At 40.6% G+C, this 13,519-nt stretch overlaps 1 protein-coding gene across 27 annotated transcripts in view; it reads right to left on the reverse strand.

Annotated features, from left to right (window-relative positions):
• Positions 1 to 11,263: 11,263 nt before the first annotated feature.
• Positions 11,264 to 13,519, reverse strand: part of GPHN (gephyrin) — an 877,053-nt gene continuing 874,797 nt past the window's right edge. For all 27 annotated transcript variants that reach the window (XM_073610658.1, XM_073610659.1, XM_073610665.1 and 24 more), the window contains one exon: positions 11,264 to 12,249. In XM_073610658.1, coding sequence (XP_073466759.1) covers positions 12,116 to 12,249 — 134 coding nt within the window. In that variant the 3' untranslated portion in view covers positions 11,264 to 12,115. The remainder of the gene's footprint in view (positions 12,250 to 13,519) is intronic.

A 13,519-nucleotide genomic window follows, 5' to 3' on the forward strand; every position in this document is an offset into this window, starting at 1 on the left:
TTTACACTGCTATCTGAAACTCATTGAGGATGTGGAGCCTTCAGCCAAAACAATGCCAAGCCGATGTAAAGGCTAAACAGTTTATTGAGAAACTCGGTACAGTACATACGATACCAGGCTGGTGTGGATGGATAAAGATGGGCTAATGTCCGCTGGGTCAGGTGGGCAGAAGAAAGGAAATAATCTGCCGTTACCATACAGCACACTGATGGTGTAAAGCCATGGATGCTGGGAGCCAAGCCCGAGGCCACCGGTGCACCTGTGTGATGTCACTGCGACATCAGGGCGAAAGGGCCATACACAAGGGACACTCTGCTCAGCACGGTTTCTTTGGGGCAATGTAACAAAAGTAACTTTTGACAGCAGTGACGTGGACACTCAAAGAAGGACCTTCTGCCTCTGTCCCTTTACTTGGATCAGAAATGGATGACGAGACTTATGTCTGTCCTCTCTGTAGCCTTTGATGATAAGGTTCTCTATGTGTCGACATCTTAGATGCAGCACCTACATGGTGTAAGTTGACCATAAAGAAGGGAAACAATTAGCACTTGATTGAACCAGTTCAATCAGGTGCCAATTGCTTCCCTTCTTTATGGACAACTTACACTATGTAGGTGCTGCACCTAAGATGTCGACACAAAGAATCCTATCTTTAAAAGCTACAGAGAGGCCAGACATAAGTCTCGCCATCCATTTCTGATCCAAGTAAGGGGACAGAGAAGGAAGGTCCTTCTTTGAGTGTCCACCTCACTGCTGACAAAAGTGACTTGCGTTGCCCCAAAGTAACAGTGCTAAGCAGAGTGTCCCTTGTGTCTGGCCCTTCCGCTCCGACTTCACATGGGAGTGCTGGCGGCCTCTGGCTTGGCTCTCAGCATCCACAGCTTTACACCATCAGTGGGCTGTATGGTAATGGCGGATTATTTACTTCATTTCGGCTTGGCATTGTTTTTACAGGAGGCTTCACATCCTCATTGAGTTTCGGATAATGCTGTCTGCATCTCTCTTACACTATTTATCCACTCCATGTGTTTTCATAACGGGCTGTATCAGACAGGTTCTGGGGCAGTGGACAGTGGGTTTTCTCAAAGGATCAGCGCCTGGAAGATTGTGTTGTTTTTGACTTATACAAGATGTACTTTACATTGTAGCAAAGTGTAATTTCTTCAATATTGTCACATGAATAGATATAATAAAATATCTACAAAAATATGAGGGGTGTACTCACTTTTGTGATATACTGTATATGCTGCAACAGGGCCGCAACTAGTGTGGGGCATGCGGGGCACGTGGACTGCACCTAGTGCTGGGTGCCATGGGTCCCAAAAATACTTTCACAATCCTAGTTACGCTCCTGTGCTACAGTCCTTGTACACACAAAATATTCCCTAATTGCAGTACCACAAGCAACACTTTGACAGACACAGAAGAAACGCTTCAATTACATGTGCTCTTCTGCACACAAAATATAAGCAGAAAACAAACTTACTGACTAATGCTTCGTACACACGATCGGACTTCTCGTCGGAAAAAGATATGACGGCTTTTCCGCTCAAGTTTACTTTGCATATACACGGTCACGCAAAAGTTCGCTGAAATTACGACCATCAAGAACGTGGTGACGTACAACACTATGATGAGCCGAGAAAATGAAGTTCAATGCTTCCGAGCATGCATCAAATTGTTTCCGAGCATGTGTAAGGATTTTGCTCATCGGAATTGCCACAGGCGATCGCATTTCCGGATAGGAACTTTTCAAGACCGAAAAATTGAGTACATGCTCTCAATCTTTTGCTGGCTGGAATTCGGCCAGCAAAAGTCAGATGGAGCATACACACGGTCGCATTGTCCGACGAAAAACTCTCATCGGTCTTTTGCGGGCCAAAATTCCGATCGTGTGTACACGGTATTACAGTCTGAACTTACTTTGACTATTTTGCATCCAGAGCAATTTTTTAATTTATGGGGCATCTTAAAATCTGCATTTGTTGGTAAAAAATGACTTGAGACCCGCCAAACAAGTATATATTTTATGAAAGCAGAGGCCTTGCAGAATAAAATAGTACAATATCTATGCAGACAAGGAAAGCCTTAAAGTTGTGTACTTCCTGAAAAGGCAAAAATCTATTGCTAACATTTTTATCACTTTTTAAAATGTTTTTTTCTTTTATCTTTATCGCTATCACAAGGGGGTTAGCAAATGGTTTAGCGTGGCAGGGCTGGCGCACCTTCACAGTCCTATAACAGTGATCCAGTGGCTCTGAGCTTGTTTTAACCTCTTGAGTTTATAAACAAAATTAAACCAATAGACTCAAAATGGACTATTTATTATACAAAAGAGTAAGGATTAAAAGAACAAAGTGAAGGTATAAAATTCCTAGCATCGAGGGCTAGTACAACTAACACATAAACATCAACATAACCATTCATAGTCTGAACTGTGACTTGACATAAGGTTTATACAGATGTGGTTATCAATGTAGTGATAGGCATGGTATAGGTTGATGTGAAGGGTTGAATACCTCGAAGCTCTACATGTTTCGCGTTGGCACGCGCTTCTTCATGAGCCTGAAGTACATATTCTATGTAAGGTAAGAAATCATAAATAAATACAATGCAATATATATAGTAGTTACATAAAAGTGTAGTTATTCTACCCTTCACATTAACCTATACCGGGCCTATCGCAATATTGAAGATCACATCTGTACAAACCTTATGTCAAGTCATAGTTCGGCCTATGAATGGTTATGGTGATGTTTATGTGGTAGTTGTACTAGCCCCCGATGCTAGGAATTCTTAACTTCACTTTGTTTTTTTAATCCTTATTCTTTTGTATATATAATAAAAATACATACTTTTAGATGACTGTGTGTGTTGTGGTGCCTATAAAGTCCATTTTGAGTCTATTGGTTCAATTTTGTCTATAATTTTGGATGTGGCACCCTTTTATTATATCAGCACCCACAGTACCACCCTGTGGGGATGCTTTCTTTTCTCACTGACTTTATAAACAGCTGTGGCTGTCAAATAGTAAAAAATCAACTGCATTTAAACAGTTGGAAATTATTTAGAAACCAACAAGAGATGAGACAATGAACACTTTGATCATGACTTTGTAACTTACAACATAGCAAACAAACTGCATTGGTCAGGGCATGGTTATAAATAGAGGGAGGTGGTAAGGGCAATTTAGTGTTGGGAATGAAGTGGTCAGGAGACTAGTGTATAGTGTGCAGTAATCAGGACTATGTGGTGTATAGAGCCAGCAGGACTATGTTATGTACAATTTAGCATATAGGTTGCAGTGGTCATTTCCGGGGTGATCTCCCTAAGGAGAGGATATTTTGTGTTATTTTATTGTGAATATCTTTATGAAATGATAATGGATATTATATATCTTAATAAAACATACAAAAAAATATATTAATATGATATTTAAATTTTTGAAGTCATGAGTAAATATAAGCACCTTAAAAGTCCCACAAAGCCATATGAATTTGTGAGACTGATCCCTATGTACAGTGCCTTGAAAAGGTATTCATACCCCTTGAAATGTTCCATATTTTGTCATGTTACAACCAAAAACATAAATGTGTTTTATTGGGATTTTATGTGACAGACCAACACAAAGTGGCACATAATTGTGAAGTGGAAGGAAATTGATAAATTGTTTTCAATTTTTTTTACAAATAAATATCTGAAAAGCGTGGTGTGCATTTGTATTAAACTCACTTTACTCTGATACCCCTAACTAAAATCTTGTGGAACCAATTGCCTTCAGAAGTCACCTAATTAGTAAATGAGTCCACCTGTGTGTAATTTAATGTCAGTACAAATACTGGCTGTTCTGTGAAGCCCTCAGAGAACCTTAGTGAGCAAACAGCATCATGAAGGAACACACCAGACAGGTCAGGGATAAACCTGAGACGTTTAAAGGGTAACTGCACTTTTGTGGGGAAAAGAAATAGCAAAGAAAGAAAACATAATATAGCATATATTATTGCAACACAAGTCATATTGTAATTGAATGTTATTAAAAATTACCTTTCCTTTTCAATCTGCAGCCACTGTAATTTTCTGTAAATGCAGTGCAATATGGCTACATGGAGTTGTTCTGTACACAGATTGTGTACTGACCACACCCTAAAAACAATTTCCTGCTTGTGTGATTGGCTCACCAATTTTCCCAGAAGTCTGCCTAAAATACAAGCCAGATTTCAGGCATCCTCTGCAACAAAAATGCAATTTTTGGTGAGATACTCCCTGTAGGGACACTTCTAAAGGGATGCAGGCCCAGCAGATTTTCCTCATTAGTGCTGTGCAAGTGCAGAGCTGATAAATAATTATGATAGCAGTATAGTCAGCAGTGGCATCGCTAGGGGTGGCTTTTGGGTCTCTAGCCCCGAATCTGGGGCCCATAGCCCCGAGTCTCTGCAGGGGTCCCCAAGGGGAGGGGAGGCACTATGGGGACCCTGATGTAAGTGGGGGGCTCTCTGGGGACCCTGATGCAAGGGGGAGGCTCTCTGGGGACTCTGATGTAAGGAGGAGGCTCTCTGGGGACCCTGATGTAATGGGGGGCTCTCTGGGGACCCTGATGTAAGGGGGAGCTCTCTGGGGACCCTGATGTAAGTGGGGGGCTCTCTAGGGATCTATACACACACACGTATATTACTGTATATACATGTGTATGCCCGCCCAAGCGTACAACTTTCTTTACTACGCTGCTATGGGCTCTAGCCCCAGATCTTTTGTAGATCTAGCAATGCCCCTGATAGTCAGTGTTTATCTGACACTCCAGATGGAGTAATCCTTAGGGGTATAGTCTGTGGCTGTAATAGCTAGATGTTGATGTATCCATAGAAAGGGGTATTAAGGGTTAAAAAGGAAGGCAGCCATCCTTCAGAGTGTGTACAGAACTCTGCAAGACATGTAAGGAAAAAACAGGGAGGGGGAGGCGCCGACCTGAGTGTAGTATTAAAATGATGACTTTAATAGGATAAGATTAAAAACACTTACAAGATGATAGAAGATGCATGCTCGTCAAAGTAAAGTGCAGTCCTGGCATTCCACATGGTTCTGTAGGTCCCACCACTGTTCAGGATAGCTGGAAAGGATTGCAGTGTTTCTCCAGGAGCAAAGGAACCAAGAAGCTCCACACTGACCAGTATGGACCGTGGAACAGTAAGTGATGTCACCGGCATCTGATTGGACCTAGGCAGGGCTGGAATCTTGTCAATCAGGACTGCAGTGGTGAAAGGCAACACGCTTGGAGCAGGCTGCTCCGAGCGTGTAGTATGGATACCAAGTGGGGTGCACGTAATGATGAACCATGCAATATGTATATATGTCTGTATATACACACACATATATGAAAATAATATATTTACTATACCACTCCCGACTGGTAGAGCAGAGACAGACCTATTTGTGGGGGGGGAGAGACAGGGGTAAATGGAAGGGAGGAAGGAGGGGGGAGAAACAAACCAGAAATGGGTGTGTGATCTGTTATAATAAGGTGTATGCGTCTAACTCCACATTGAGTCCCCCTGGCGAGAGGGAATTGAGGGAATATATCCAGAAAGTCTCCCACTGGCAGAGTCATTTGAAACGCTCCGCAGCAGGCAAACCTCCGAAGATGGCCTCTATGACCCACACCTTCAGGCCTTCGGTGGACTTTTGATGTTCAGTCAAAAAATGTCTTGGCATACTGTGTTCATCACATCACCCCCCAGCTCTCGTAGATGATGCTTTCCATCAGTATCAGGCCAAACTGACACCTAAACCAAACACGCCAGAAGGGCTCCAGCCAACAAGATTTACCACCCAGTTCCATGACCGCTACAGACAAATGGAAAAAATCTTCATCAAGAACTGGCCCATCCTGCTGGAAGATCCTTTTCTGGGTTCCACCTTAACATCCAAACCCAAAGTTTCCTACCGCAAGGCCAAAAATATCAAGAGCCGAATTGCGCCAAGTAAGATCCACAAACCTAAGCCAGATCCTACCACTCACACCCCCCTGGATCCCACTAGTGGGCATGTTTCAATGTAAGAAAAAATTATGCATGATGTGTAAATTTGTCCAGTATGGACAAAAAAAAACTTCTCTAAAAAGGAAAAACTTACCCTATAAAAGAGTTTCACAATTGCTCCAGTGATCATGTAGTATACTGTCTGACCTGTCCTCGTGGCCTCCTATATGTTGGCAGAACCATCCGTCCCCTCCGTCAATGGTTTGGCAAGCACAGGCGGTTCATCGAACAGGGATGTAATGAGCACAGTGTGCCAAGACATTGTTTGACTGAACATCAAAAGTCCACCAAAGGCCTGAAGGTGTGGGTCATAGAGGTCATCTCCGGAGGTTTGCCTGCTGTGGAGCGTTTCAAATGACTCTGCCAGTGGAGACTTTCTGGATATATTCCCTCAATTCCCTCTCACCAGGGGGACTCAATGAGGAGTTAGACGCATACACCTTATTATAACAGATCACACGCCCATTTCTGGTTTGTTTCTCCCCCCTCCTTCCTCCCTTCCCCTTACCCCTGTCTCCCTCCCACAAATAGGTATGTCTCTGCTCTACCGGTCGGGAGTGGTATAGTAAATATATTATTTTGATATTATATGATATTATCTATATATATATATATATATATATATATATATATATATATGTGTGTGTATGTATATATGTATATACAGACATATAAACATATTGCATGATCCATCATTAGGTGCACCCCACTTGGTATCCACACCATGAGGGGACACACACATATACATCCCTTGTATACCAATTAGGGGGAACACAGCACCAACTTTATCATTACCGTTCATTATTATTATTAATTCTTTACACTACAGCCTGTTCCCCCTCCATCACCTCTTCATGTTTACATGCATACTAAACCCCCTTTTTTCTGTTTTACTTGCCTGGCCCTTCATACATCGTTAACCTCTTCAATAGGCTTCTATACATAGAGAAGAGAATTATGCTTCAAATATTTCCATGTGTATCAGTTTTAAAAAAAAAATTTTTGCCCCTTGCTATAATTTATTTTTCCATAAATTGTTTACTGATTGGTCTGCTGGAAGCTCTAGTTCCACGGCCACACCCACATGCTCTCCATTGTGTATATAAAGCTGTCCTCTTCTAGAGGGCAGCAGGCCAATAGAAGGAGCAGCCTGCTCTATGCGCGTAGCCTTTCAGCACTGCAGCCCTGATTGACAAGATTCCAGCCCTGCCTAGGTCCAATCAGACACCGGTGACATCACTTTCTGTTCCACAGTCCATGCTGGTCAGTGTGGAGCTTCTTGGTTCCTTTGCTCCTAGAGAAGCACTGTAATCCATTCCAGCCAGCTGCTCAATCCTTTCCAGCTATCCGGAACAGCGGTGGGACCCAGAGCCATGTGGAATGCCAGGACTGCACTTTACTTTTACTTTGACGAGCATGACTCTTCTATCATTTTGTAAGTGTTTTTAATCTTATCCTATTAAAGTCATCATTTTAATACTACACTCAGGTCGGCGCCTCCCCTTCCCTGTTTTTTCCGATAGATAATTATGAAACCACTCCCATTAGACCCACTCGGCACAGAGGAACATACAGGGATTTCTTCAGAATAACAAAAGGTAGGAATCAGCAACAAAGGTTGTTATAATCCTTGCAATGTACATAGATAACCTAGAGAGGATTGTTTTTTTCTCAACAAAAGTGGAGTTACGCTTTAAAACAGGGTTAAGCTTTAAAAAAAATATTCTAAGCTTTGAACATCTCATGGAGCACTGTTCAATCCATCATCTGAAAATAAAAGAGTATGGCACAACTGCATACCTACCAAGACATGTCCATCCACCTAAACTGACAGGCCAAGCAAAGAGAGTATTAATCAGGGAAGCAGCCAACATCCACAGCTCGGGTGGGAGAATCTGTCCACAGGACAACTATTAGTTGTGCACTCCACAAATCTGGCCTTTATGGAAGAGTGGCAAAAGAAAGCCATAAGAAGTCCCGTTTGCAGTTTGCGAGAAGCCATGTGGGAGACACAGCAAAAAGTAAAAAGCTACGTGTGGCGGAAAACTAACACTGCACATCACCGTGAACACACTATTCCCACTGTGGAACATGGTGGTGGGAACATCATGTTGTGGGGATGCTTTTCTTCACTGTTGACAGAGAAGCTGGTCAGAGTTGATGGGAAGATGGATGGAGCCAAAAACAGGGCAATCTTAAAAGAAAACCTGATCTACAAAACACATGAGACTGGGGCTGAGGTTCACCTTCCAGCAGGACAACAATCCTAAACATACAGCCGGAGCTACAATGGAATGGTTTATCAAAGCATATTCATGTGTTTGAATGGCCCAGTCAAAATCCAGACCTACAGCAAAACCAATTGAGAATCTGTGGCAAGACTTGAAAATTGCTGTTCACAGACACTCTCCATCCAAACTGACAGAGCTTGAGCTATATTGCAGATAAGAAAGGGCAAAAAAATCACTCCTTAGATGTGCAAAGCTGGTAGAGACATACCCAAAAAAAACTTGCAGCTGTAATTGCAGCGAATGGTGGTTCTATTGACTCAGGGGGGCAGAATACAAATGCACGCCACACTTTTCACATATTTGTAAGAAAGAATTAAAACCATTTATCATTTTCTTTCCACTTCATAATTATGTGTCACTTTGTGATGGTCTATCACATAAAATACCATTAAAATACATTCACGTTTTTTGGTTGTAACATGACAAAATGTGGAAAATTTCTAGGGGTAGGAATACTTTTTCAAGGCACTGTAAAATTTTCAGCATCAAATTTAACCAATGCAATAGATTTCACTTTAAAACCATTTTATTTAAAATAGAATGTTTAACCAACCCACTTTAAAAATTCAGAATTACATGCCAAAATATGTATAATTTATTTTAGCCAGCCTTGTGATTATTTGCCCATCTGCCTGCCCATTAGGCTATGAATAAGTATCATCACATTTTCCTTTCCTTCCTTCACTCCATTTTTTTCTGTATTTTGACCAAACACTTCCCATTCCAGCTCCTAGTGCCTGAAAACATGACAGATCACTGCACTGTGCAACACAGTACAGCCTAAATGATTTTCGATGCATAACCTGTGATACTCAGACTGATTTCTGTTGAACAGGGGATTATGGGAACATGACAATGGTAGATTTTATGCAGCTGTACTTCCAATATGTTAAAATACATTTAATCATACTTTAATGGGCGCATAACTAGGCCAAAATATTAACCCATCAATGGATACTTTACAAGTTGAGTAATATAGAGCAGATTTAAATAAATTATTTCTGCTTACAACATTGAAAACCCAGTAGCAATTACTATTGAAAGTATAAAACATTTGCTGGAAATTTCAGTATGGCATTGTTTATACAGTATAAGATAGAGGGTTTAGTAATAAAGTTTTTACATTGATATATGTGCACACATTTCATAAACTTGCAGAAATATAAGAAATATATCATATGTATAAGGTTGGTCTACAGAAAGCAACAATTTATAACATACAGCTGTTTCCTGTCCTGTTATGCTATAACAGTATACAGACACCTAGTAATTTTAGGGTTAAGGAAACTTAAGCTGGCCATACACTAATAGATTTTTGAATGAAAACTTGTACCAAAAATTCTCAGTACATTCAATGACCTGACAAATGTCATTCAAAAGTACTTCAAAATTTTGTTTGCTTTCAACATTGAAACGAATAAACTTTCCCCGAAGAGACCCACATACACTGTTAGAAATTTGTTGGTTCAACAAATATTTTCCATCCTGCTCCTGAATTAAATTTTCTCATCACTGCGGTTGAAAACAAATGTCAAATTGACCTCATTAGCAATTAGAAAGTGTTCCTTGGAATGAAAAATTTCTAATGAAAGTCCACTAGTATATGACCAGCTATATACAAAAGTTAAACATTATGACTCAACCTAGGACATAAAAAACAGACATTAAGAATTGCCCACGAACTCCAATTTCAGTGTTTAGAGTTGAAATTTGCACATTGAGAGCCCTAAACAGAAAGGTTTCTGTGGTGCTGCAGAAGGTGAGTGAGGTATGTGCCAGCATCTTTCTGCTTGTCAGGGTCAGGTTTTAACATTTAACTTTAGTTACTATATTTACCCCCCCCCCCTTTTTTTTTTGCTGTAAAACCGCTTTGCAAAATTAAACAATGGGCTGAATACTATAGATACATGAATTTCCAATAATTCTCTGTGAACATATGTTATATCATTTATTTAATCCAAAACTCTGCAGCAGACATTGCTGCACTAGATTTCTTACTCCTGCTGACCTCTGCAGTGATGTCTCACTCATACACTATCAAATAAAAAACCATAACAGGCAAAGCACTACTTCCTTTTAATGACTGCGGCACCAATCGTGGACCTACAATACCCAAAGCATTTGGGAACAGAGTGAATGGTTCAAACTGACAGTAGCTACCCACAACTTGGAATAAGTGAAGGCCAGTAAATTCAACATAAAAAGTTACATGAAATGTTGGGACATATCTTTTTTTTTTTCTATCTATTCAAGTTCCTTTCTGAGTAGCCAACGTGATACAGGGATACCAGTGCAGGATTAGTGGGCTGGAACTGGGAGAGACAGGTAAAAACATCTAGGTGACTACTTTTAAACTATGACGTCAGGTTTACTATCTGTCAGATATAAAAGATTTGCCTTTAGTGTCCAATTATTTTGGCTAACCGTTAGAGGGAATGTGCACCTAAACTGCAAGGTCTGCTTACTTAGTGTGCCCTCTCTCATCTGGGGGAAAAAGTTAGTTATCTAATATACTTATTTTACCTCCGTTTTCACCCACTGTGCCTACGCGAGGCTGATGTCATGCAGTTCTTCCAGTGAGATCTTAGGGAATGCTGAGTAGTGCAAATCTCACAAGAAGAGGCTCTTCCATTGTGTCAGAGCATCATATTGCCAAATTTGGATTACTTAGTATTTCGGGATCTCAATATTACTTAACTTTTTTTACCCAGTTTTTTTTTTCTTCTTTTTCAAGTGGTTTAAAATGGGGTAGAGGGGCCATACTAAATAAGCAGACCTTTTATGGAGTGCTTTAGCACATCACATCTGGGATTAACAAAAGTTCCATAAACAAGAAAACAAATGCATATACCAGCAATTTAGAAACCAGGTAATTAAACACAGAAGAGAAAATATTAAGTCTTTATCATACCTTATATAACATACAACAAAGGAAACAGATTTTAATATTTTTTAAATAATGTTCAAGGATTTAATTCATCTTGTTTCAATATCATTACAGAAAATGTTATGGTACAGAGTTCTTCAATAATTCTTTGCTTCTTTATCTCCACATGAATGCTGGTACACTGTAATCTGTACAAGATCAGTTTTTGATTTTTTTTTTTCTGTACATTTTTTTTTAAATGTATTGGTTAAAAAGGCTGTCAGCACTTAAGGAAGCAATTTTTATTCAAATAAAAGGTATTCAGTTACTGCCCAATAGTACTGAGCGGAGTGATTGCCAGGACGTCCGTCCTCCTTGTTAAGAAGATGGGAGTCTTCATCCACACGCAACCACTTTGCTTTTGGCACTGTGCACATCAACACGTTATACAAGATAAAGAACAAGCAGAGCTCTCTTGTGAAGCAGTTATGAAGCATACTGATAAGGGAAACAGCAGTGTCATCTAAGCTAGTATAAAGTAAGCAGACAGCCTTGTTTAAGAGCTTAAGTATTTGTACTTTAGGGATGAGAGAAACACAACTTTTGCAGGCATCTACTGCTGTCTACTAAAAGCTACTGCTATTAGACCTAGCATTTTAACACACAAAGCAATTGCAATGAAGGAAAAGTTGCCTTGATATAATCAGAATAAGGTTTTATATGTTTTTTTTTTTTATTTTTTTGGAAAAAATGTTTTTTTTTTTCAGGGTTTTTTCCTCAAAGTCATTTTTCGAAATTTAGTTCAAGATGTTGACTACACTGATCAACTTTATCCAAATCATAAAAACTAACTGTGCCATTGCATATTACAGGATACAGTCAATGATATGTGGACATGCATCAAAGCTTTTCTCTTGCGGCTGTCATCATAGCCTTCCAATGACCATGACGTCCACCACTTCTCCCTTGTGAAGCTCCACATACTGCTCTGTCTTTGGAGGTAGCATCAACAGTCCATTGGCACTTCGCATACTCATGAGGCGACTGCTCATTTGATTACCTGTGTGGGAAGACAATGACAGTGTAAATACCAATTACTGTTTATGACAATGTACAGCGCTGTCAATCTAACCTCTATGACTAAGTTCAATCTGGGTAAGGGATTGTCCAGGGGTTGTGGCTAATGGGCAGGGACTGTAACTGAAGCCTTTACTTTCACTATGTGTCAAGATTGACACAGAGAGTGCAGCCTGAGTTTTATTTATTGTGGATGAATGGAGAGGGACATGCTTTTTGAGGGACCAGCACCTAGAATGGTGGGAGAGCCAACAAGACAACATACAGGAGGCTTTGAGTGGCTCTAGTTGCCTACATACTGTGTGTTTAATGTAAATGTTCTGAATGGAAGTTTCTCCCAAAAGAGATATTCAAATTAAAGTTGAAGTATAAAGAGCGCAGAAACCCACTAGCTTCTTTAATCTCCTGAAAACTCCTTTCAAGAGATTTCCCAGCTATAGTTACCAGCTCTGTTCCCACTCGCTTTGAAGCCCCATTTTTTTTAGTAAACCGCGGCAGTTAAAAAACACAAAAAACCTTTAAGGCAATATGCATCACATACTAGCACATTATGAAATTCTTACCTTAGAACAAAGCCCTCCAGCGGCATGCTGTCAGTGCTGAGAGGGCTGATATCTTCCCCCTGGTCTTTCTTCCGGGTTTGCGGTCTCAGGCAGTGTGAGTGGCCAGAGCCACGATGACATCACTCCCGCACATGCACATGGGAGCCCTTGGTTACTGCACGAAGCTCTGAAGGTCTGGCACGGTATGCTGGAACTTCAGAGTGCATGCGTTGGTGACGTCACCGGCTGCATCCAGAGTAAATATCTCCTAAACGGTGCACGTTTAGGAGATATTCATTTTACCTACAGTTAAGCCTTATTATAGGCTTACCTGTAGGTCAAAATCACAAAGCGGACTTTACTAACGCTTTAAACAGAGGTGTCCCTGATAGGTGTGCACAGCCCATTGCATTAGGGTGTGCACCCCAAAGCTCAAACACATATGCATGTGTGTGCATGTGTGTGCATGTGTATATATACTGACAGTGTCAGTAGAGCAATAGACGGTGTCAGTAGGGCAGTGGACGGAGTCAGTAGTTTTTATTTTTATTATTTTATTTATTATTTTTTACAGTTTTATTATTTTTATTTTACTATTTTTTTAGAAGCCCCATTAGGGGGCCTTAGTGAAATGTCAGGGGTCTAAATGGGGAATCTGCGCCACATGGGGTGATTAGGGTGTGCCCAGGCACACCTGGCACACCCTGTGTG

Source organism: Aquarana catesbeiana, linkage group LG13, assembly GCF_042186555.1.
Source record: "Aquarana catesbeiana isolate 2022-GZ linkage group LG13, ASM4218655v1, whole genome shotgun sequence".
Lineage (NCBI taxonomy): Eukaryota > Metazoa > Chordata > Amphibia > Anura > Ranidae > Aquarana > Aquarana catesbeiana.